Source organism: Salvia splendens, chromosome 15 (assembly GCF_004379255.2).
Source record: "Salvia splendens isolate huo1 chromosome 15, SspV2, whole genome shotgun sequence".
NCBI classification, from domain to species: domain Eukaryota; kingdom Viridiplantae; phylum Streptophyta; class Magnoliopsida; order Lamiales; family Lamiaceae; genus Salvia; species Salvia splendens.
In genome coordinates, this window is record NC_056046.1 from 1,744,478 (window position 1) to 1,771,711 (window position 27,234).

Below are 27,234 nucleotides of genomic sequence, written 5' to 3' on the forward strand. Positions count from 1 at the left end.
AGCTCTCGCCGGTACCCTGCTCCCTCAGGCACTTCTCATACTCCGCCGAGAACAGGTTGACTTGCTTCTTCACCTGATCTCAGTGCTTGCAGAGCTGCTCCCTATGGCGCTTGTACGCGCTCGGCGGCTTCGCCTCATTGTAGCGCTCGGCAATGCGCTCCCAGTATGCAACCTGCTTTTGGTTGTTCGCGAATATCGGGTCCTCCGAAATATCCACCCAACACCTCGCCAAGACGAGGGTTTCATCCGGTTGGTAGTTCGTCCTCCCGGGGGCGTACTCTTAATTCGTTTCCGAAGGTGGCACCTTGTACGCCCGGTGTCGGTTCCGCTTCTTTCTGGCGGGGGCGGCGACGGCGGCGGTGCGGAGGGAAGGGGCGGCGGGGCGAGTTGGAGTCGGCTCCATGTCAGACAGACCGTACTGAATTCGGGATCTTACTGCGTGTTGGAGTCGAACGACCGATATTCGTCGGGGTCTGTACCCGGCCAACGTGCACCACCCCCAAACATTGGACTATTCGGACTTGGGTATTCATTGGAATCCATTTTATAGTGTAATTTGAGTGTGGAAAAGTGAATGGAAAGGTTACAAATGAAGGTGGGATAGGGGTATTTATATAAATAAATTTTTCAGAATTAAAAAAAAAACAAAAAAACAAAAACGCGTTGCATCGTCCGCGTCGCCCACAGTGGGCGGACGATACCCTATCATCCGCGTATCGTCCGCGGACGATCTATAGGGTGCGGACGATGCATCGGGCAATTCAAAAATGTTTACACATTTGCTACACTTTGAAAGTGGTGCTACAATTGCAAATTAAACGAAGATAATGATTTTATATGCAATTATTCATATTAAGAATTGTACCCCAATTATTGCAAGTTAGTGTGAGATTTATGGACTAAATGGTAATTTTTTCCTAATACACTAGTATTTTTCTAGGTACGAGTTCTCTTATAAGGTGTGTATTAATGATTAGCGGAGTGTACCGTCAACTTACAATATACTTCCTCCGTCTTTTATAATTTGTCACCATTTGACTCGACACCGATTTTTAGATATTATAATAGAAAGTGTGAGTCCTAATTTTATATTATTTTATAATAAAATGTGAGTAGAAATGAATTTATGGAATGTGAGGTCCACTACTAAAAATGAATGAAACTGTTTTCTAAAATACAAATAACATTATTGGTGGGGCCAGTTACAATTTAAATAACGAGCTGAAACAATACTTATAATAGTAGTAACTACTTCAAACTTATCTATAAATAGAGTCCTCCCATTTCAGTGAAATCACAACATAGCTCAGAAACCTTCAGCGCAAGAGAAAATCATTTCCTCTTTTCTAAATTTCGGTAATCATCGATCCCTCTTTCATTTTATTTAAGTTCTTAGTTTATCTTTTCGTAATTTCTTTTGTAGGTAGTATTAATTTATGAGGAAGTATTTGCCTTCCATTCTTCTTTGAGTTTCAAACGTGATGTGTTTATTTTAATTTCATACATACTTAAATCGTACCAAGAACCTAGAACCCGTTTTGGCCTTAAATTTTTTAAAACTCCTGTCAATTGCACACTACACTTGTACTTATTGCTGATAGAATGAGTATTTAGTTTATTCTCATAAAGTACTTTGTCCGCCATATTCGTCATAGGCCTTAAAAGTATACCCTTTTGTCCGTCATTAAATATCCCATTTTTCTATTTTCGTATAAATATCACATATCATTTTTAGTCCATTCCACTCCCATTTCACTTTTTATTGTAAAAAATTGTTGTGTTAATTTTGCAGAAGTTGGAGAAAATGGCAACTACTTCTCTTCCAAGACTTGTTGTGTTTAACGTCCCAAAAGCCGGTACAAACACTTATGTATACCGCAAAGACGATGGCTCCGTTGCCGATGGAGAAAGCGACAAGTTCAACGAGCTCGTCAAGATCGAAGTTGAACGATCAAAAACCAATAACAAACGCGTTCATCTCCGATTTTGTCAGAAAAACAGATATTGGCAAAAAAACGAAGATGATGAGTCCATCGTGGCGGTATCAACCAATCCCGAAGAGGACACCACGAAGGCGTCTTGCACGCTCTTCGAGCCCGTCCAGCAATCGGATGATGTGGTCTACTTCAGGCATGTCCAGACCGGCTGGCGCGTGATGCTGAACAACTCCACACTGGGTTTCTACGTGGACAAAAACAGCGTTGGCGCGCCTATTGGGTTCGTGGATTGGGACACGTTGGTGAAACTGCCGAAACACGTGGCCTTTTTAGGAGACAACGATAAATACCTCAAGGCGTATAAGGATAACAGAAACTACCTTCAGTTCTCATCCAACGATCCAAACGAGATATTATCGGGCTATGAGGTCTCGCTGATGCGCGACGGCCACGTCCGGATAAAGTCCGATCAGTGGGGCTTGTACTGGCGGATGGCCTGGTTTTCGATTTTTGCGGATTCCGACGACGCCACGGCCAATGACACTACTACTCTCTTCTGGCCGGTTAAAATCGACGAAAACACAATCGCGCTGAAAAGCACTCGCGCGAATCGGTTCCTTAAGCGGCTCACGGACGACGGGAACGACGATTACCTCCACGCGTCGCTGAGCAACATCACGAAGGAGGCGAGGTTTAAAGTGCAGGAGCTGGTGATGGACAGGAGGATCTACAACGTGACGTTTCGGATGGAGGACGCCAGGATTTACAATGAGACGCCGTACGTGGCAGGGACCACCACGGTCAACAACTACGCGGACCAGGAGGGATCGATCGCGGTGTCGTTGAAGTATACAGACACTCGGTCTTACTATTTCACCCGCAGCGTCTCTTTGACTGCGGGGGTGACTCACACTATCACGGCGGGGATACCCGGGATTGGAGAGGCGGGGATTGAGGTCTCGGCTGAGATAAGTACGGAGACGGAGTGGAACGACACGAAGGCCGAGTCGGTGGAGGTTTCGGCGACGGGTACGGTTCCGGTGCCGGCGAAGAGTTCAGCGGTGGTTCATTATGTGGGGACGAGGGGAACCTGCGATGTTCCCTTCTCCTATACTCAGAGGGACAGGAGTTCCACCGACGGCAAAATCATGCAGACTGAACAGATTGATGGTGTTTTCACTGGCGTCAATAATTACGGCTTCCAATTCACCGTCGAGAAATATCAGCCTCTCCCTGATCAGTAAGACGAGATCAATACATTCCTGCTAATTTCGCTTTGTTGTTTTTGATTCCTCTGCATTTGTGTGTGAAATTAGGAATGAGGGTTTTTTTCATCAACTTCTTCCAAGTTGGTTTTTTCCCTCACAATAAGACATGTATTATTGCCTGTGTTGCCTTTTAATAAATAAAACCTTTTATTTGTGTGTTTTATATATTTTGAAGGCGACTGCACAACTTGTGTTTGAAGAAATGATACTACCAGAAATAAAATTTTAAGCTGTGAGTTAGGGGAAGGGGATGATGAGGATTTATTAAGAAACTGCATATTTTATGTCGATTTCCAGATCATATCCACATTTGAACAAGGTATAATGTTGCTTAGTAACCTGTCTGTGACATGGGGTAGAATCATAATCAGTTTAACTCTAAACCTTGTGAAAATTGGAGAAGCACATTGACGGAGAAACCACCATTGAAGCAAAAGAGAACTGTAAAAGATGAGAGAAAACCGTTGACTAAAGAGATGGAGAGAAAAAGAAGAAATTTTATTAAGGCCTTTATACGCCCATTTCTAATATGGTATCAGAGCGGGCCAAAGTCAATGATGGATTATATCTCTTTATCTCTTCTCTTGTCTGCCCACGTGATGGAAGTCCGATGTGTCATTCCGGCCCACACGTGAGGGCCAACAGGCCCAATGGGCAGGGATATGAGCTAGATTGGGCAGGGACAGAGCCTTCCTCATGTAAGTAGTATAGTTTTAAATGTACTTATATAACTATTTGACTAAATAATTTAAATGAGATGTTTATGCCAACATTTTTTTTTCGTCGGCTGCTGGCATGGGCAGATGCCAAATTATAGAATTTAAAAAATTTTAAGAAAACGGAAAATACTATTTCTCGACTATTCACAAACATTTGGATGGCAGACATTCGTTCAGGCATTTCATCAAGCAGCTAGTCGAAAATATTAGATTAATATCCAAATTTTGATTACTAAATAGAAGAATTCTCGCTGGGTAGCTCAGTAGAAATAGTGATGAAAGGAAAGCAATATTCAGTTGATTGATCCACAAGAAATTCACCCAAAATTAGTGCAGACATTTTATCGAACATCTTGAGGTCATACAGTTGTATCAGTCGGTATGTCAAACACCTAGTCATTGATAATCATGAAAAGGTGCAGTTGATTAAATCAATTAAACAGAAATTTGATCTAACATCAATTTGATTTAGGATCTTACTCCTTAACAAGCCACAAGATAAACTCTCGCGTAAAACAAATGGTTGAAGAAAACTTAATCACATACTAGAACACAAGCAGCAATTATGGGATGCAAATTTGAGGAAGTTCAATATATCAATTTCTTTTAATTCTTTTTGTTTTATATATTTAATTATTTTAATACTCTCTCCGTCCCAACTAAGTTGAGTCGTATTCCCTTTTGGAATGTCCCAACTAAACTGGGTCATTTCTTTTTCTAAAAAAAATAAAACATTCAATCACTATTACTTTGTTTAATCATTTACTTTACTCACTCTTTTATCTCTCATACTTTATTCCTCCCTCACACTATTTAACACAATTTTATAACCTTCGTCCCCAAAAATTTGACAGGGGAAGTATCTAAGTTTATTATTGATTATAATATACATAGGATTAAAGTTTGACTTGTTTATTTTCTAGTACTACATATAATTTCAAAAAAGTAAATAAAATAATAAAAAGCATCTTTGATTTTAAGATATTTATGCCCTGGTGGTAACTTGATTTGTTTGTGATACAATTACAGTAGAATATTAACTACAGGTACACTTAAATCTATGTATAAATAGAATAGAGTGAAGGAGATCATGATTCATCACAACATAAGTAAGGTGGAAAGAAGAAAGCGGTAATCATGAATCCTCTCCTTTAGTTTATGAGTTTATTAGAATAATAGTGGATTTAATTTGTTTGTGAAATGTGATATTACATTAGGTTGGAGTAAGATGTCGGAGAAGCTAACAAGGTTCATCGTGATCATATCATTTCACTCCAGCGGGCGCTGTGCAGTGCGCGATGAAGTGAGCAAGTCGGTAGTTATGGGAACACAGAGCGTGTTCAGCGAGCGAGCGAAGATCGAAGTGGAACCATCCTCAATCAACGACAGCTATTTTCACCTTCGCTTCAGCAGCTCCAACAGATACTGGCGGAGAAATCCAGACAACAACTTGATTGTGGCTGAATCCATCAAGCCGGTGGATGACCTCACCGACCCTTCCTCTACTTTGTTTGAGCAAATATCCACTGATAAACACACCTCCACGGTCTTCTTCCTCCGCCACGTCCAGACCGGGCACCGGGTGGTCGGAGATGCTTCTGGCAGTCCAGACCCCACCCCTTTCCACGTGGCACCAAATGCCCAGGACGAGGAGGGCATTCTAGTATTTGTGAATTGGAGCTCGCTGGTTAAACTTCCTAGCCACGTCGCTTTCAAAGGCTTCAATCAGAGCTACCTCCAGGGCATCTGGGCGGAGGACCATCAGTACTTGCAGTTCGCTGCTGAGGATCGCAACAACGAGGTTGCCGGCCACCGGGTCTTCCTCCAGCCCGACGGCTCTCTCCGGATTAAATCCGATCATTTCAACAGGTATATATAAAAACGGCGAGTTTTTTTTAGTTAATCATTTCAACATGTATGTATGGGGTCACACTACCCAAAAAAAAGGCTAATCAGTGAGGGAATTAATGACAAGCTTTTTAATCATGTGTAGTGACTGAAAACCATCACTAAAAGGCGAGTTTTTGTAGTTAATCTTTACAATTCAGTTACAGTAGTATCAATTGAGCTGCGTCATCATCATGATTAGGTATTGGCAGTACCAGCATGACTGGATATATGCGTCAATCCAGGACCCTGGAACGGAATCCAACACTCTGTTCTGGCCTGTGCGAGTCGACGGGGACACCATCGCACTTCGCTGCAATGCCAACAACAGGTTCTGCAAAAGCCACGACTGGGATGGCAAGAATCGGTGCCTGAATGCAGCTGTTGACACCATCGTGAACGAAGCAAGGATGACAGTAGAGGAGCTCGTGACGAACAGGACTATTTACCAGGTCAAGTATCGGATGGAGGACGCGAGGATCTATGACGTCATGCCTTACTTGGCCGGCACCACCACAGCAACCAACTACGCAAATCAAAAGGGTGAAATAGCCGTGGAGTTAAAGTACGAAGACAGCAAGAGTTATACCTTTAGCCGCAGCACATCTTTGAAGGCGGGGGTCAAAGCCACCATCAAGGCCGGCATTCCTTTTATCGTCGACGAATCTATCGAAGTTAGCTTTGAAGCGACAGAGACGTTCGAGTGGGACACCGCCAAGACTATTACAACATCGGTTACTGCTACGGGTAAAGTTGAAGTGGATCCGAGGACTATCGCTACGGTTCACTACGTGGCTTCGATGGGGAAGTGCGATATACCTTACACCTACACTCAGTCGGAGCAGAGCTCCACTGACGGCACATTCTCTGAAACTGTTTATGAAGATGGTATTTACACCGGCGTCAGTTGTTACAACTTTGACTTTGTCATCAACTCTACTAAACCTCTTGATCCACCACCCTCAACCTGACCTACAACACCTCCCATCTATCCTTCTCGGGTTTTCTTTGTCGGTTCTTTCCCGAGTCGTATTATCGAACCGCATAGGATTAGCTTTTTCATATAAATTCAGTCTTGTCTTTCCTTTATTGCCATCACAAACTACCTTGTAATTTTTTATCTTTCAGTACTGTTGTTGAAAATGATTGTGATACAAAGATACACTAATGTAGTACAACCCAATGAAGAATGGAGAAATTAAACAGAAATAAACTGAATACAAAGAAGAATTCAAAACAATAAACCTTAAAGATGTAAGACAAGTCGAGGAGTCTTCTTTCCGCAAGACGAGATACGCCCCGGTAGTGCTCTCGATTTGGCGTGTCGTCCCCAAAGATAAAACGGTTTCGTCTCTGAAGTAGCAGCACCGCTAGCAGCAGAGCTCCGGCGAACGGGAGTAAGGCGAGGGCAGAGTTTCGACGGGAAGATTATGCAGAGAGGGAGAGAGCGTGTATGCAAGAATGCATGTGTATGTTATGTGTAGCAATGGATGCATGTCTATTTATAGGCCAAGTCCACCAGCAGGGCATTGATGGAGTCAACACGGATGTGTATACTCCTGCTCTCCCACGGATGTGTTTCCCACAGAAGTATTTACATTATTAATGATGCTTACCTACAAAAGAAGTTTACACCATACTAACATCAAAACTTATGTCTGTCAAATGATAATCGATAGGTCTACACTGTTTCAAAGTGATACTACATACAAAATCAATTTGGGCTTAATCCTCCTTTATCAAAATACCGGAAACTTCACAAGGACTATAACCCCTATGTGGCAAAGAAATAAACTTAATGAAAAAAAAAGTAGTAGACAGGGAGCTTGAAAAAAGAAATCTTTCTCACATATTTAATCATGCTATGATAATTTGATATGTTTGTGCTCAAAAGAAAATAGACTAAAGGCCCATTTTGGTCATTAAAATATTGTGATTTTTTGATTTTTGTCTAAAACATTATCTTTTGATTTATTCGGTCTCTCACCAATAAAAACGGGTCACATTTGGTCCATTTTGGACAATTCCATCAAAAATTTGACGGCCAACGCCAATTAACTTAATTTTGACTGGATTAATAATTTTAACTTCTACCTATTTGGTCCTACACATATTGTCTTTGTTCATCCATCATCTCATCCCCTTCATCCCCAAACAAGGTCCGACCTTTAACCAACCTCGTCAATGGTGCTGCCGCCGCCGCCGACAATTTCCACGACTGCAAGCCCAAAGTGAAGAAGCCCACGAAATGGTAACGGAACAAATTCGTCCCCTCCGCCTCCCACAATGGCAGCGGAATCGGAATTGAGAGCACGAGCTTCCTTCCCGAAGAGAATGATAACAACAACGACAAGTTTCGGGAGTACGAGGGGAGGGTTCGGAAAGCCCTAACTTGAAAGACCAGCAGCAGAGCCCGATCAATTCCTCGGAGAATATGGGATTGCAGTTTTGGGATTAACACAGAAGGGGGAATCAGGCTGAAATCAACGGGATTGTAGTCTCGGGATTGCCGAGTATGCAGCCCACCCCTACAACCTCGTCGCCTACATTCTCGTCGTCGCGGAGCGGACGAATCTGACGTGGTGGCGGCATTTGTGGAACGAATTGATGGAATTCGGCGACGGCTTGGGTTTGTTGGAGACTAGGGAAGAAGTCGTCGTCAGAGGTGGTGGCTGTGAGGGCGAGGCCAGCGGCGGCAGGTATGGCGGAGGGGGTAATCAAGGTACAATAAAGCTTGGTTTTAGTTTGACATTTTTGTTTAGTTTGATATCGATCAGGAAACTCAATACAGATAACTACTAACACTTTTTTATTGCATATAACTTGTTTGTGAATTTATCACAATTAATATTACAAAATTAATATGTTTATCTCATGTTGTTTGACATTTTATATGACTATTCATTCTCTTATTGACTAAGTTGTCTATATTAATTTATGATCTATATAGGTTTGGTAGGGATTTATTAATATGGATAAAAGTTGGATGACAAGTCAAGAGTAACAGATGGGTACCAAAATGGACTTTGGTACTTTTTAGATTATGGTATTCGCAATGCAAGCATAAATGATAAGATATTGTGTCCATGCAAACGCTGCCAAATGGCAATATTTGCGAGTAGAGACGAGGCGTATGAACATTTGACAGTCGATGGATTTATTCCTGGATACACGGATTGGATAGCTCATGGAGAACTTTCTAGTATTCTTGCTTCTAGGCGTGGAAACCAACATAATAATGTAGAGGCTTTAGGTGATGATGATATGCAGGGTTTAGTTCATGATGTCTTTGGAGTTCCAAATGAAGATGGATATACGGACGGTACTAATTCCCAAATGGATTCTGAAATTGCTAATGGGCAAGCAAGAGAGTTCTATAGATTGATTGATGATTCAAACCAGCCTTTGTATGAAGGATGTGCTAAATTCTCAAAACTATCATTCATAATCCGTTTGTTGCATTTAAAGTGTCTTGGGAGATTAAATAATAAGGTATTTGATATGCTATTAGACTTACTAAGAGATGCGTTTCCTGATGCCATGGTTGGTCTACCAAAGTCTTATTATTAAGCTGATAAATTGATGAAAAAGCTAGGACTTGGTTATGAGAAAATTGATGCTTGTCCGAATGATTGCACTCTATATTGGGGGTGAATGAAAACAAAACTTCATGTGACACATGCCATAAGCCTAGATGGTGTACTACTGATAAGATCCCACGGGTGAGAAAAGAAAGGTTTCCCAAAAGGTGTTGTGGTATTTTACACTCAAACCAAGGTTGCAAAGGTCGTTCATGTCTTCAAAAACGGCATCCCATATGAGATTGCATGATGAAAGTCGTACGAAGGATGGGTAATGAGACATCCTGCCGATTCCCCAGCATGGAGCACATTTGATAGTTTTCATCCTAATTTTGCTGAGGAATCTCGCAATGTTCGATTGGGATTAGCGTCAGATGGAATTAATCCCTTCAAAAATATGAGTGTATCACACAGCACGTGGCCTGTCATATTGTTTCCATATAACCTTCCTCCATGGATGTGCATGAAAGAGTCTTCTTTTATGTTATCTCTATGGACAAAATATTGATATTTATTTGCAACCACTTATTGCTGATCTAAAGGAATTGTGGGAAGTAGGAGTTGAAACGTATGGCGCATCTAAAAAGCAAAATTTTCAGCTACGTGCTTCATTGTTATTGACAATTAGTGATTTTCCAGGATATGCCTATTTATCCGGGTGGAGTACCTATCACGCCCACATTTTCTAAGGATAGAAAATACGGTTGATCGCGACTAGGGGAGGATTAAAGAAGGGGGAAGAAAGGGGAAAACAAGACAGATCGACCAAAGCTCGAAGCAAATGGGAATAGCTTGAATAAAATCAGAGTATCAATTCAACAATCAACAACTCCAAATGAAAATATCTCTACAATACACGAACTCAAAAGAAACAATATTTAGCGGAAGCATTCGAGAGTAGAATAATGCTATGTATGAAGACACAACATATTCTGAACATTTAAAAGAAATTCTTCACTTTTATGCTCAACACCCACCGCGCTCGTCACAGCTCAATCTGCACATAGAAAAAACACATGCAGGGCTGAGTACTTGATGCACTCAGTGGACTCATGGCGAAAATATTTTATAAAAATTATTTATCATGCCATTAACGAGTGACCTCGGGTTTTAACTTTGAAAGGGCCCGAGTCACTAAAACATCTGACCAACGTCATCATCATCAACCTCAACATCATCAACATCACCATACCATATCTGAACATACATGACAAGGAATGTGGCCACATTCCAAGCCACTAGACCGGTCAACTCAAAGAGATAGCTCACGATCTTCGGGGTGTACACTAGCCTGAGTAGGGACTCGCTCCCTAGTCAGACCCGAATTCGATTAACCATACATGGCAAAAGCCACTTCAGATAGGTCTCAAAGCAACACAAAAAAACATGGCATGACAAACATATTCCGCAAAAATAAATATACTTAGGATATAGTCCTTATTTAAAAAGAAAGCCAACCTCATTCGTTTAAAGCCTGAACTTGTGCTCCATTTCGTTCTAAAAAAGACACGAATCGCGTGAGACAAAAGAGTAACTGGAGCTCTCTGATTTTGGGAGTTCACTGATCACGTAAGGTGAGGGAAGTTGAAGAAGTTTTGGCTTGATATATTTAAATGTTGTGTGCTATGTGAATTAATTTTAAGTTTGGGGCATGTGTTTTAATTAAGGAAATGGATTACATTAAATCAATGGGTGACTTTACGCACGTGTCGTCTGCAACTATTTCTCTCCATCCAATTCACTCTCAAAGAATCAGTCCAACATGTCTCTCTCGATCCCTCCATTCTCGGCCTCCCTCTCAACCTCGTCACTTCTCTTTCTAACTCGCCGCTGCCTTTGCTTCGCGGCGCTGTTGCTGTCTCGGTCTGCCGTCATCACCGAGCAGCCGCTGTTGGGGTCGCTCCTTGTCACCGTGTTCCAGGCGTGAGTCCATCGCCGTCATGGTCAGCCTTGCTGCTGCTGAGCTCTCTTCTCGACGAAAATCCAGCGCTGCCTGAGTCGCACCCCATCATCATCGTCGTGAATATGGCGTTACATTTTGGCATTAGATACTTTGACCTTATGTTATGTAAATATCGCGTTTTATTGGAATTTGTTGTTTATGAAATTTTGTTGGATGAATAATTATAGTTTAATATGAATTTTATGTATGTTGGAAGTGAAACTAGAATATTATATATACACTATATATATATATAAGTCAAATATAATTTTAAGTATTTGAAGGATTAAAATATAATTTATTAATATTTGAAGGATGTTAATATAAATTATAGAAATTTGTAGACTAGATTGTAAATTATTTAAAATGTAAGATGAAATTGTAATAATATATATTTATGGAGGTATTCCTTAAATTTTAGTCAAGTATATTGGTGTAGTCTAATAGAACATGTTGTGGCACTTTCTAGTGCCATTAGATGTGATTCTTCATTACATTTTTTAGTGTAGCAATGATTGATCTTTACTTACACATGAACTATTACTACCTTTGTTGTGGCTGACACTTACTTCAAGTGTCATTATAGATATAAGTGTAATGTTAACATAATTCTGGTGGCATTTTGAAGTGTCATAAAAAACCAATTTTCTAGTATAATGGGGATTAGTGGAGTCCACGTCTTGATTGGGGTTCGTGCACTAGCTCCTCTATTAATTAAGACTAAATGTTATGCAATCAAGGTTTACAAGTAAATCATTATATATTCATAATTTATTTATTTTACACATAATAGATTAAATTAATGGTATTTTGTGATCTAAAGATACATTAATCGTATTGCATATTTTTATCAATTTATCAACATCTACGGATAGCAAATTAGCAACCGTCGGTTATAACTTGTTTGACTAGCTAATTTTTTTCTCAAATTCTAGTGTTACCCTTGGAATCAAATTTATACCAACTATTTAGCTTTTATGTGTATAATATTAGTATTATTTTTCATACTTTCATATCTTTATTTTCTAGACTGTAATGGGGTTGGGGTCAACACAGATTTCCTCGTGGCTCAAGAAATTTTATTTCAACCAAGAAATAATTTATTATTCTATAAGACCCAAAAAGTAATCTTTTTTATAATTTTGATAAGTCTCATATAATTAGTTTCTTTTTAATTTTGAAACTTTTTAATCAGCGTTACACAATTATTAATGATGTGAATATCATTATTTTTAAATACTCCTTTAATAATTTTTTCTTGTTTTGTTAATTATATACATTTTCAATTTTGTATATGTGTTGTCAACAAAATTTTTATTTTTAGAGGATGTGTATTTTTATTAATTGATTGTTGTTGTGGCAATGGGCTTATAGACAAAGCCCTTGACATGTAGGCTTTAAACTTAACTGGGCCTTTCTATAGTTAGAGCATCCACAACCGTGCTCTTGCCAGCGGCACGGTTGTGGGCCCGGGCGGTACTATTCATGCCTGCTATCTGGCAAGAGCACAATACCCACAACTGTGCTCTTCCGCAAGGACGAGCACAATTAATATAAAATTCAATTAAACAAAAACATTTCCATAATATTAAAATTCATTTAAAAAACCACAATAAATATTACAAATTACAAATAAAATTAAAAATTACATAATTAAAATCCTAAAAATTAAAAATTACATAATTAAAATCCTAAAAATTAAAAATTACATAATTAAACTCCTAAAAATTAAAAATTACATAATTAAACTCATAAAAATTGAGATTTAGAGAGTTGTTCAGTATAGTGTCATTTTTTGTGTTTGAAATGAGAGTATTTATAGATGAAAGTATGAATTTTGGGGTAAAAATAATGAAAAAAAAATAAATTAAAAGTGTGGAAAAAATGGATATATATTATAAGGAAGTGAGAAAATATTTTTTTTATTAATTTTGAATTTTTCAGATTTTTTCGATTTTATTAAAAAAATAATAATAAAAAATGATAAATCAACGGGCCAATCAGAAGCTGCCACGTCGCCACCTCGTGCTCTTGCCGCTGGCACGGACGTGCTCTTAGCTAAGAGCACCACCCTGCCAGCGGCAGGGCGCATCAGCGGACGAGCTCTGTCCTTGCCAGCGGCAAGGACGGCGGTGAGCATGCTGCTGCTCACCGCTGCGGATGGTCTTACGTGAATAAAATTTATAAACATTTTCTTCTTCAAAAAGTAAATTGTTCGACAGATCGCAGGGCACTAACAAAATTTTCCGGCAACACCTACGGGAAACTAGGCTTTCCTGGCTGTCGGGTGGTCGGCCACCCCTCGCGCCCCCTAGATTCGCCACTCTTATTATTGGTCTCACAGTGTCCCACTGCTAAATTAATTATTCTAATATATTAATTATCACAAAAATAGAAATTGTCATAATATAAAACATTTTGATTAATCTTTATTTCAAAATTTAAATTTAAAAATATTATATATCACAAAGATACTTTACTTTTATTCTACGTGAATACTTTTCTAATAATGCCATTTTCATCAATAATGATAATTTTTGGTTGGTTGAGGGCACTACCTCAAGATAAGAATGTTGATAAGAATTGGTTGGTTCCTTTGTTCATTCTTCCCAACTCAAACATTATCACTATTATTATCCTTATTAGAATAGTTTTAATTGGCTTAGTTTAATTGTCAAAAAGCAACGATCGTCCGGCCCGGCGTGTGAGGCCACCGTGCGGTTGTTGTCCACGTCAGCAGTCACACAGCTGCCAAACAATGCCTTAATTTCCAAGTAGCTCCAAATTTAATCGCCCAAACATTTTGACAATTATGGGCTTCTCACCAATCTTTGTATAAATTGACCTAAAAAAGCACATAGTCATCCTAGCTTGTTCATGCCACATTATTATAACCCAAATCTTAAAAAAGCAGCTCCATCACTCAGAATCACACATCCATACAACCCTCTATCCCGCACCGTGAGTCGTCCTCCCCATCTCTCCCGTCATCGTCCCCGTCGATCGCCCATCACACAGCCACAGTGCAGTTAAGTCATGCTATATGAAACTCGATTGCTTAAATATAGATATTAAATGATCCATTTCTACTTCGTGTTGAAAAAGAAAGAAGAATGAAGAAAATAGGTAAATGGAAGAAAAGAAACTAATCATAGAGAAGAAACGCACTTCAAACAAATTAACTAACAACTTCACTAAACGCTGAAAGTTGAGTTAGCGATACACTAACATCTCTTTAATACTATATTTAGCGTGTGTGCACTCAACAATTTGTCAATAAACAAGTAACTAAAAATAAAATAGAATTAACCTTTCAATTTCTATTAATATTAATACAATAACATGTAAATACATTGGATGGTTCAAATTTAAAATATAAAATAATTCTTGATTGTAAAATTTACTTATAATTTAATCGAAATAGATCTATGTTCCATTTTAATTTATAAATTACTACACATATATTAACAATCATAAAATATTTTGATACTATATTAAATCATTCAGCAGGATTCATCAAATATCGTTCTTAATTAATTTAAATTTGTATACTGATAATAATTACTTGGTTTTAAGTTTATGTTTGATAAATAATTAATATTTTTTATTTTAGTATATGCATGTACTCCCACGTCCATGAAAAATATGGCTCATTGTGAATGACACGGGTTTAATGTAGAATTGGTAAAATAAGAAAGAAGGAAAAAAAGTAAGAGAGAATACTCAATCACAAAATGCTTGAGGGACATTTCGTCGAACTGATTGTACGCATAACAAAATTATGTTCCTAGAATATAAATCACAGACGCATTTCAGTTAAGGGGCAGAAGGCATATAAATTTATTTGGAATAAGTTCTTCTTGGCATATGAAATTTAAAATGAAAATCGAGAATGTTAAAAAACACATTCAGAAAGTTTGCTCTGATACAACTGTTAAGATTAGCCTATCACGAATCTAAAAGAGATTCGCACACTATTTATATCCTTAACTGGTTACCTAATCACGGAACTGGGCCACCTTAAAAAGCCCAATCAATACTACAGATAACGATTGCAAAAGCAGCCCAACTTTATGGGCCTGTTATATTAAGCCCACCCCGTCTTATACAAATTAAATTAAGTTTTGAATTTTAATAATAAGATATTTTACTTTTATTCTCTGTGAATACTTTTTTCTAATAATGTCATTTTCATCAATAATGATAATTTTTGGTTGGTTGAGGGCACTACCTAAAGATAAGAATGTTGATAAGAATTGGTTGGCTCCTTTATTCATTCCTCCCAACTCAAACATTATCACTATTATTATCGTAATTAGAATAGTTTTAATTGCCTCAGTTTCATTGTCAAAAAGCAACGATCGTCCGGCGTGTGAGGCCACCGCCCGGTCGTTGTCCACGTCAGCAGTCACACAGCTGCCAAACAATGCCTTAATTACAAATTTCCAAGTAGCTCCAAAGATTGGCTTCTCACCGATCTTTGTATAAATTGAACACTATTAACACAATACCAATCAAATAATCGCCGCCACATTGGATTCCATTGCAAATAAGTTTAAAGGCAATAATTGAAGTATATACATAAAAAATTAACTAATAATTAAGGTTTATTTATTAAGAGTCATAAATGCAACGAACCTATTCTTTAGTAATTTATGCTTATTAACTAACGGCGAACCAAGACATGTACAACTTTTTGTTGTTTTTATCGAAAAGCACGTGTTTTTTAATAAAGCCAACCAAGATGCAATTATATTATTGTTATTATTATTATTATTATTATTATTTCGGCAAATAAATTTAATAAAACAACATATTTATGAGAGGTACGTTTTCAATATTTTAGCATTAACCTTTAACCATTTTGTTGTATGTGATGATAAATACCACTACCACGAAAGCGCATGTTTACAAGATAATATAATTGAAATTAAGAAAAAAATTAAGGTCATGTTTGATTGTCAGGATTCTATCTGGGAAAGTAATCTGATTTCTTAAATTTTAAATTCTTGTATTTGTTTCGGTTTTTAATCAAACTAGGAAAGTAATCAGAATCCGAGAACAAGAAAAGTTAGTACAACTTTTCAGGATTCTGAATCATAACTTTTCTTAGGTATTTTTTTCCCAGTTTTAGGATTCTTACATATTTAATGCAATATAATTTTATTATTATTATTATTATTATTATTATGTTTTTAAAACAATTTAATATTATAAATCATACTTAATTTCAGTATAATAAATAACTATTATTAAAATTATCATAATTATAACTATATTTTATAATAATTCATAATAGTAATTAATAATTTATTAAGTAATTGAAATATAATTATAATATAAATCGTATAATAAATCATAATTGCTATGTTTTACAAATTAATAATTAATCAATAAAATCATAGTGCAATTTTAATTTATAAAATTTATTAAATTATAATATCCATAAATATTATAAATATATAATAATAATAATTATTATTATATTTATTATTATACTAAATGAGAATAATACTCCATATAACTATAATTAAAATTATATTATTATATATCATGATGGAGAATCCATATTTAAACTATCCATAGTAATAATAAATATAATATTAAATTACATTATTATTTGTAATTAATAATATATAAAAAAATTATATTATTATTATTTTTTATAAATTAAAAAATAATAAGTATATTTTTAGTTTGGTGATTAAATTAAACATAAATTTAAAATCATGATATTTTCCAAACAAAGGAAAGTAAAGTTACTAGGAATTATATTCCCGGATTCATTTTCTCAGGAATCATTTTCATTGGCAACTTTATTTTCCCATCAACCAAGCATGGCCTAATGGTAATTAAGAAACAGCTAGTAAAGTCACTTAAAATGAAGCTAGCTATAGCCTATAAGAGTGCTGCATCTATATATTTATCAATCTTATCTTACTATTCTTAAAAAAAATCTAAATCTATAAATTTAAGCTAGCTTACAATTAAATTGACCTAAACATGTATAATATTGAATTGTCTAGAATTATCTAAGATTCAATTTTGTTACAAGGGAAATGTGTGTTAGGATCGTCGACTGCAACATTAGTTTGATATTGTCCGCTTTGGGTCAAGCCCGCACGGATTTGTTTTTGGGTCACTCCCAAAAGGCCTCAAACTAATTGGGGTTGGACAGGAATTATATACACCTTCCAACTTTCCCTACTCATCCGATGTGGGATGGGTTTGTTCGGATGGGTTTGTACCCCAACAAACCTCCCATCAAACCGAGACCACATCGGGAACGCAGTCGACACAAACATGGGTCGTTCCAGCCCTGGCCCCTGGGTCATCCTGGGCCCGACTCTAACCCGAGTCCTTCGGGGCCCGACCCTAACCGGGGCTCATCCAGGCACAACCCATAGCCACCTGGGCTCTGATACCACTTGTTAGGATCGTCGACTGCAACATTAGTTTGATATTGTCCGCTTTGGGTCAAGCCCGCACGGATTTGTTTTTGGGTCACTCCCAAAAGGCCTCAAACTAATTGGGGTTGGACATGAATTATATACACCTTCCAACTTCCCTTACTCATCCGATGTGGGACGGGTTTGTAACCCAACAAACCTCCCCTCAAACCGAGACCACATCGGGAACGCAGTCGACACGAACATGGGTCGTTCCAGCCCTGGCCCCTGGGTCATCCTGGGCCCGCCTCTAGCTTTGAGTCCTTCAGGGCCCGACCCTAACCGGGGCTCATCCAGGCACAACCCATAGCCACCTGGGCTCTGATACCACTTGTTAGGATCGTCGACTGCAACATTAGTTTGATATTGTCCGCTTTGGGTCAAGCCCGCACGGATTTGTTTTTGGGTCACTCCCAAAAGGCCTCAAACTAATTGGGGTTGGACAGGAATTATATGCACCTTCCAACTTCCCCTACTCATCCGATGTGGGATGGGTTTGTTCGGATGGGTTTGTACCCCAACAATGTGAAAACTAATTCACTACCAAAAACACGTCTTTTACCGTCAGACTTAAAGTATGATTGTATTAGTGGAAGATTACCACCAAAAATCTATTGATAAATTAACAGGCTGATTTAGCGGCTCGCCGACGCACCTAAATTAGCGTCGAGTTTATCGGCGGTTATAGCCCACCGATAATTACTGGACCATATATATATACTTAACTGAACAATATTCATAAATATGAAGTGTACAATTTTTCCAACTCGACCCGAATAATTATTTTGTGGCATATTTTAATCTTATGTGGTTAGTGGTGAAATCTATGAGGCTTAATTTGAGTTATTCACAAATGCCATCGTTCAACACCCTTCTTGAATTCGATGTTGGATAATATGAGCGTAATGAGAAAAAATATGTCACGTAGAACTTTAAGGTTTGAAAAATGATTAGCCATAGAACATTGACACTGATCATTAAATTTGTAATTTTAAGACCATATTAAAAGTTCATGAAAAAATATCAAAATTCATCAATAATTTATAGTATAGTACTAATTTATAAGACTAATATCCTAATTTTGAAAAGTGTTATTCTCCTAGGACTGGAGCCGGCAATAATTGAATTGACAATATTCAACTTGAATTAACCTACTTGCGTTAATTGGGCATGTTTCCTATTTTTGAAGATAACTAAGGTTGATTACATGTATGTACTCCTATATCCCTAATTCGGCATGTGGGACAAGGTTCTTACTACCTAATAATGTCACATCAATGCATCATGTATGCATACTATGATTACGATCTTAGGAAAATAATTAAATCCTCGTACTAAATGCCCGTGATTTACTAATTTAATTTAAGTGATACTGTTTAAACAAGTTTATCTGGTGGGGCTAGCCGAAAATTAAACAAACCTTTCAAGGAAAATATTAGAATATATAAAAGTCGATTATCCTTCAGGACTCTTTGTCCGACCATCACTCCAAGTCGGCTCCCAAACATCTTTGTTAGTCACAATTAATCTCTTTCCTATACCACCACTTCGAATCATTTTACCTCTAAATAGAACACTGATATTACAGATCACACAACCTAAAATACTAGACTATTAGGAGACGGAACCCATTTAATATAAAAACCGAACAGTGCTTCGCAACTAATATGAGACATAAAAGTCCGTAACAGATTGAATGTCAGTAATTTTACTACTGAAACTTTTTGGTACAATGCTAAGAATTTTTGAAGCATTATTGATCCCTCTATGAGTTATTCAAACACAATAATTGAAGTATACACATAAATAAATCAGCTAATGATTACATAATAGCAAGTGTGTTAAAATAACGTACTGATTCTACACATAGTCATCCATCATTAAATTAACGCCGACCCAAAACAAAATGTACATTTTGTTGTTTAATTCCAAATCGAGAAGGCACGATTTTTCCAAAACCGAGCAATTAAAAAAAATCAAAAAAGTTATGAGAGCTACTTTTTCATTATCTTATTATTGAAAGGTCATTTATATCATTATATGTGGAGACGAAGAGCCACAATTCATGTCTGATCGATCAATTTTTAAATAAATTATACTTCCTACATTCCACTAGTAGTATTGTCCATTTTAGTTAGTCTCATGTTAGGAATTTCAGGTAGAATTCCATAAATGATAATAGACTCTACTTCTACTAATTGTATTCCATTTATATTTTTTTTATTTTCTCTTTCTTTTTTCTACTTTTTTTTTTCTATTTTAGTCTCTCCACTTAAATTTCACGTCCAAAAAAAATGTCTTAAATGGCTTGGATAGCATTGAGTGACATTTATACTTTGACTCTTCTGTTGTGGTTAAATCATACTTCCTCTGTCCCATAAAAATATGGGCAATAGGTATGGTTCGAGAATTAAAATAAAATTGATAAAATAAGAGAGATTGAAAATGGTATGGTAAAGTAAGAGAGATGATTGGTAGTTAAAGTAGTATTAATAGATAGTGGGACCTATATTATTGGAATGCACATATTTTTATGGGACGGACGAAAATAGAAAGTGTGCATATTTTTATAGGACGGAGGGAGTATTAAATCCGTCCATTATTAGTAGTCTTGATTTGCCATTTTAGAACGTCGGCCGATTAGGAGTTTGGTTCACTTTTACTAGACATGATAAATATGTCTCACATTCCACTACTTCATTCCACACACATTTTATTAGTATAAATTTTATATAAAAATGTGTCTCATATTCCGTTATTTGTCCCACCTACTTTTTCTGTATATTTCTTAAAACATGTGGCTGAACGTATTTGTTTTAGATTGTCCCTCTATAGATTATCGGTAAAAAATAATTATGCCCTGGTGGTAACTTGATTTGTTTGTGATACAATTACAGTAGAATATTAACTACAGGTACACTTAAATGTATGTATAAATAGAATAGAGTGAAGGAGAGATCATGATTCATCACAACATAAGTAAGGTGGAAAGAAGAAAGCGGTAATCATGAATCCTCTCCTTTAGTTTATGAGTTTATTAGAATAATAGTCAATTTAATTTGTTTGTGAAATGTGATACTGTACTACATTAGGTTGGAGTAAGATGTCGGAGAAGCTAACAAGGTTCATCGTGATCACATCATTTCACTTCAGCGGGCGCTGTGCAGTGCGCGATGAAGTGAGCAAGTCGGTAGTTATGGGAACACAGAGCGTGTTCAGCGAGCGAGCGAAGATCGAAGTGGAACCATCCTCAATCAACGACAGCTATTTTCACCTTCGCTTCAGCAGCTCCAACAGATACTGGCGGAGAAATCCAGACGACAACTTGATTGTGGCTGAATCCATCAAGCCGGTGGATGACCTCACCGACCCTTCCTCTACTTTGTTTGAGGAAATATCCACTGATAAACACACCTCCACGGTCTTCTTCCTCCGCCACGTCCAGACCGGGCACCGGGTGGTCGGAGACGCTTCTGGCAGTCCAGACCCCACCCCTTTCCACGTGGCACCAAATGCCCAGGACGAGGAGGGCATTCTAGTATTTGTGAATTGGAGCTCGCTGGTTAAACTTCCTAGCCACGTCGCTTTCAAAGGCTTCAATCAGAGCTACCTCCAGGGCATCTGGGCGGAGGACCATCAGTACTTGCAGTTCGCTGCTGAGGATCGCAACAACGAGGTTGCCGGCCACCGGGTCTTCCTCCAGCCCGACGGCTCTCTCCGGATTAAATCCGATCATTTCAACAGGTATATATAAAAACGGCGAGTTTTTTTTAGTTAATCATTTCAACATGTATATATAAAAAGGCGAGTTTTTGTAGTTAATCTTTACAATTCAGTTACAGTAGTATGTATCAATTGAGCTGCGTCATCATCATGATTAGGTATTGGCAGTACCAGCATGACTGGATATATGCGTCAATTCAGGACCCTGGAACGGAATCCAACACTCTGTTCTGGCCTGTGCGAGTCGACGGGGACACCATCGCACTTCGCTGCAATGCCAACAACAGGTTCTGCAAAAGCCACGACTGGGATGGCAAGAATCGGTGCCTGAATGCAGCGGTTGACACCATCGTGAACGAAGCAAGGATGACAGTAGAGGAGCTCGTGACGAACAGGACTATTTACCAGGTCAAGTATCGGATGGAGGACGCAAGGATCTATGACGTCATGCCTTACTTGGCCGGCACCACCACAGCAACCAACTACGCAAATCAAAAGGGTGAAATAGCCGTGGAGTTAAAGTACGAAGACAGCAAGAGTTATACCTTTAGCCGCAGCACATCTTTGAAGGCGGGGGTCAAAGCCACCATCAAGGCCGGCATTCCTTTTATCGTCGACGAATCTATCGAAGTTAGCTTTGAAGCGACAGAGACGTTCGAGTGGGACACCGCCAAGACTATTACAACATCGGTTACTGCTACGGGTAAAGTTGAAGTGGATCCGAGGACTATCGCTACGGTTCACTACGTGGCTTCGATGGGGAAGTGCGATATACCTTACACCTACACTCAGTCGGAGCAGAGCTCCACTGACGGCACATTCTCTGAAACTGTTTATGAAGATGGTATTTACACCGGCGTCAGTTGTTACAACTTTGACTTTGTCATCGACTCTACTAAACCTCTTGATCCACCACCCTCAACCTGACCTACAACACCTCCCATCTATCCTTCTCGGGTTTTCTTTGTCGGTTCTTTCCCGAGTCGTATTATCGAACCGCATAGGATTAGCCTTTTCATATAAATTTAGTCTTGTCTTTCCTTTATTGCCATCACAAACTACCTTGTAAATTTTTATCTTTCAGTACTCCATGTTTTTAGTTAGGAAAGAGAAACTGTTAATTTTCCATACCTTAAAATTCAATTAAGTGATTCATGAACAAATTAAGCCATCAAACAATTATACCTCCATCCCACAATAAGTATCACATTTTACCATTTCGATCCGTCCCACAATAAGAGTCACATTTCACTTTACCATAAATGGTAAGTAAACCTCACATTCCACCAACCAATTCTACTCATATTTTATTATAAAACTAATATATATAAGTGAGGTTCATAATCTACTAATTTATTCAATCCATTTTTCTTTACATTTTTTAAAACACGTGCTCACAGTAAATGTGACAATCAACGTGGGACGAGGTAGTAACTTTTTCTTCAAGGTCTTTGTTCGAAAACTTTCCAACATGTACAACCAGTTGACGATATAAATGATTAATATAGTGGGCCAACCATGATTGGGCCTCCATTTAACTTTCCGGCCCGATGTATGAATGGGCCTAAGCCTTGCTAGTGGGTAGGTCTACGGTACACGCTACACAACGGTACACGCTACACGGGTTAACCCGAATTCGTCCAAAATTAGATCCAGATCTGCCCCAATTTATGAAATTGTAATGCATTTCTAATTCTCCTTATTTATTTAGAGAGTTCATTTTTCATGTAATTTTATTTATTTAATATTTTTTTTCAAATAATAACTAAGATCTAAATAATGTACATAAAGACCAATTGACAGACATTAAATTGATCTAGTATGAAAGTCAATTAATTTTATGACTGTGATGACATTTCCTAAAATTACTCGATTATATACCTCTGTCGATCAAAAAATAGATCAGTTTTACCATTTTGGACCATCGATCAAAATTAGACTAGTTTCTGAATATGGAAAGTTTCAAACAATTAATTTTCATTGTTATTTTGTTATAAATATAATATACTATATGTTATTCATTAATTACCAATTTAACAAGAAAAAATGGAATTATGAGATGATTTCATAGTGACGACCATGACGGTGCTAGTAAATTCGAATTTCTATCATGAAAGAAAGGGTCCTCTCCAAATTTATCATTTTGATTTTATGGCCCCCATCCATTCGTATAATAAATGTTGGGTGATTGTTTATTTCCAAATTATGTTACTCGACGGTCGACACAAAATCAAGACATGCACTTGATTAAATTACTATATTTAAAAAAATAAAAACAGCAATAAATACAAAAGATTATAATTTATTTGGGAATTGGGATGATAAGGAAGTAGTATTAATTAATAATTATAAATAGTAAGCAAATGGAGATTTGCTTCCTCTTTTTTATTTTATTAGTGGGGAGCAGAGTCATCAACCTTATTTAGGTAACGACAGAATTTAATATATAAATATATGTTGGGATCTTATCTTTTCATTTGTCCTTAATAGGTAGATTAGGTGTCTTGAATTGGATTGATGAGTTGATTAGGTAAAAGTTCTAATAATTCAAAGAAAACAATTAAATATCTTTGGGATTAAAACACACCACGTAATTTTGCAAAACACAATGTACGAAAATAAATTAATGTAGTATTTGGTTGCAGCATCATAAATTTGTATATAAATAGAGATATGATCATTTTAAGAAAGAAACATCTAAAGTTGAAAGATTGAAGGATACACCACAATTATTTCTTCTTTTTAGTTTTGGTAATATTCTCTCCTCGTCTTTTATTTTCAAGTATTACTATATTTTAGTCTTTTATATCGTTAAAGTTTTTAGTATACTTGTAGTTTTCATTTATTTTATTTAGTATACATTTTGTTATTGTTAATTTTATCTTGCTTGTTAACTTCTACATATTTGCTTTAATGCTGGTTTACTCTCTATATCAGCTGTATACATACATATATGGCTTGACATAGAAATATTACTAATATAGTAATTAATTTTTTATACTTAAAAAAATGAAAACAAGGCTAATTTTTATAGGCATAGCAAAAATGGTAAAAATCACTATTTCAGTGTACATTGATGTTAAGTCTAATAAAATTGTTGCGTTAATTTCCTAGTTAGAGAAACATGGCAACTACTGCGCTTCCCAAGTTTGTTGTGCTGAACGTCCCAAAAGCTGCTACAAACACTTATGTATACCGCAAGGACGATGGCTCCGTCGTTGCTGGAGACGACGACATGTTCAGCCTGCTCGTCAAGATTGAAATCGAGCTAGCAGAAGTCGACAGCAAACACGTTCACCTCCGATTTTCTTACAGCAACAAATATTGGCAAAAAAGCACAGACGATAACTCCATTGTCGCCGTGTCAAACAAACCTGACGAGGACATAACGAAGCCGTCATGCACGCTCTTCGAGTCAAGCCTACAATCTGGTGTGCTCTACTTCACCCACGCCCAGACCGGCTGGCGCGTGATGATGAACAACTCCACCAGCGCTTTCTATGTTGACCAACACAGTGTTGGCGCGCCTCTAGGGTTTGTGGATTGGGATACATTGGTCAAACTGCCTGAGCGCGTCGCTTTCAAAGGAAACAACGGGAAATACCTCAAAGCGTATTACGATGACCACAACTACCTCCAGTTTGCATCTGACGATCCGAACGACGACTTATCGAGCCACCAGGTGTCGCTGATGAGCGACGGCCACGTCAGGATAAAGTCCGATCATTGGGGCTTGTTCTGGCGGCGGAGCCCTAATTGGATTTGGGCGGATTCCGAAGACATCACGGCCAACAACAAAGACACTCTCTTCTGGCCAATCAAAATCGAAGGAAATACGATCGCCCTCAGAAACGCTGGCAACAACAACTTCTGCAAGCGCCTCACCCTCGACGGGATGGACAATTGCCTTAATGCGGCGGTGTCCAGCTTGACGAACGAGACAAGATTGCAAGTGCAGGAGCTAGTGATGGAGAGGAAGATCTACAACGTGAGGTATCGGATGGAGGACGCCAGGATATTCGGGGAGACGCCATACCTGGCCGGCACCACCACCGCCACCAACTACGAAGACGAGGAAGGCTCAGTCTCCGTTGAGATCACGTATATAAATGAGACATCTTATTCTTTCAGCCGCAGCGTGTCTATAACTGTGGGGGTCACTAGCTCAATCACGGCAGGTGTCCCCGGCATTGGGGAGGAAAGCATTGAGATCATGAGTCAGATCAGTACAACGCTCGAGTGGAACAACACAACAACTAATTCTGTAGAGATCAAGGCAACGGGGTCGGTTCCTGTGCCGGCGAGGAGTGTAGCTGTGGTTCATTATGTGGGTACGAAGGGCACGTGCGATGTTCCCTTCTCCTACACTCAGCAGGATAGGAGTTCGGCTGATGGCAAAATCACAGAGACTGATCAGATTGATGGTGTTTACACCGGCGTCAATGCTTACAACTTCAGCTTCATCGTTGAAAAATCTGAGCCTCTCTCTAAGTAAGACTAGACACCTGTGTGTTTGTTGTCTTCCTCTTGGTTTTGATTTCTTTATTCTACTTGTGCTAGTTTATTGTTGTGTGTGAAACTAGGAGAGGGTCCAAGTTGGTTTTATGTGTGTCAATAGTGGATTTAGGCGGGGGACAACGACGACCTTCACTTTCTTCACTGTGTCTGATCCCTTGTGTTCTGTTTCCCGGATCAGCCACCGATGTATTGATTGTGTGGGGCACATAGGTTGAGGACGGGCTATGAGCCTTTCAATAAAGAAAATATCACGGCCAGAAATGGAATTCAAGGATGAGGATATACTCTATCAAAAGGCCAAATCAGCAATCACTTATAAGCACAATAACCACGATGAACTATGTTTATGCTCTATGTTTTCAGTGCGATTAAGAGCCCATTCTCTTCATTAGCAGCTGCTTTAAATGATCATAATGCTCAGCAAAATAAATAAGAAACGTGCATTTTTCTGTCATATTCGGACCATATCCACATTTGAACAAGCTATAACACATCTCTTATGGCTTACCAGATCAAAAATCTTAGACGCGGCTGTTGTAGTGAGCTCTCTGAACATGTAGAATCAGACTTAGTTTAACTCCAACAGACAAACACATTCAAGTATGTGATGATAGATTATATTCCTATGCTTGTTGACAAAGGAATATGATACCATTAAATAACCTACTTAGCATGTCTATATCTAATCATTGGGTCAGCAGACATGCATACCTTGTCTCAGATTCATAGAAACATGTGAATAAATCCAGCAACATTCACACGATACCAAAAAATGATAGGTTTTATTAATGTGAAACGGTAAGCTATGAAACATGAACCAACCTTGTTTGCTGGATCACTTTGCAACAAGAATTTATTGACATTAAGAACCTTGTCAAAAAACCCAGGAGCGTGCAATCCCAAAGCATACTTGTCAGGCTATTCAACTTCTAGTGGTAACATCTCTGCCGGCACCCACCTTTTGGTCCCAAAGGAGAATTCCATCTACATAGCCACATAAATGATCAGACTCGTAAATTTCTCTCATTTCTCCCTATTTCAGCCCCCATTAGTTTTGCAGATCTCATTCCTGTAGATTAGTATTGCATGATTATCAAACATGACTAATTCATGTTCTGATTGCATTACATGGAAAACATACATAGCAACTAACAAGTACTCTTTCGATGAACCTCCTTCCTAACAATGGAAAATATAAGGTGCATAAAAG

The 27,234-nt window shown here is 38.0% G+C and overlaps 4 protein-coding genes across 4 annotated transcripts; all 4 read left to right on the top strand.

Annotated features, from left to right (window-relative positions):
- The first annotated feature begins 1,234 nt into the window (after positions 1 to 1,234).
- On the top strand, positions 1,235 to 3,368 carry LOC121769380. The gene is made up of 2 exons (XM_042166176.1): positions 1,235 to 1,356; positions 1,793 to 3,368. Exon 2 carries the CDS (start codon positions 1,805 to 1,807, stop codon positions 3,179 to 3,181), a length of 1,377 nt encoding a protein of 458 aa, XP_042022110.1. The 5' UTR covers positions 1,235 to 1,356; positions 1,793 to 1,804; the 3' UTR covers positions 3,182 to 3,368.
- A 1,773-nt stretch (positions 3,369 to 5,141) lies between these two features.
- On the top strand, positions 5,142 to 6,879 carry LOC121768349. The gene is made up of 2 exons (XM_042164824.1): positions 5,142 to 5,793; positions 6,014 to 6,879. The coding sequence occupies exons 1-2, from the start codon at positions 5,153 to 5,155 to the stop codon at positions 6,780 to 6,782; spliced, it is 1,410 nt and encodes a 469-aa protein (XP_042020758.1). The 5' UTR covers positions 5,142 to 5,152; the 3' UTR covers positions 6,783 to 6,879.
- Positions 6,880 to 20,732: 13,853 nt separating this feature from the next.
- On the top strand, positions 20,733 to 22,614 carry LOC121768348. The gene is made up of 3 exons (XM_042164823.1): positions 20,733 to 20,784; positions 20,876 to 21,527; positions 21,665 to 22,614. Exons 2-3 carry the CDS (start codon positions 20,887 to 20,889, stop codon positions 22,431 to 22,433), a joined length of 1,410 nt encoding a protein of 469 aa, XP_042020757.1. The 5' UTR covers positions 20,733 to 20,784; positions 20,876 to 20,886; the 3' UTR covers positions 22,434 to 22,614.
- A 1,505-nt stretch (positions 22,615 to 24,119) lies between these two features.
- On the top strand, positions 24,120 to 26,450 carry LOC121767490. Its single transcript, XM_042163767.1, has 2 exons — positions 24,120 to 24,257; positions 24,621 to 26,450. The coding sequence occupies exon 2, from the start codon at positions 24,631 to 24,633 to the stop codon at positions 25,999 to 26,001; it is 1,371 nt and encodes a 456-aa protein (XP_042019701.1). The 5' UTR covers positions 24,120 to 24,257; positions 24,621 to 24,630; the 3' UTR covers positions 26,002 to 26,450.
- The last annotated feature ends 784 nt before the right edge of the window (positions 26,451 to 27,234 follow it).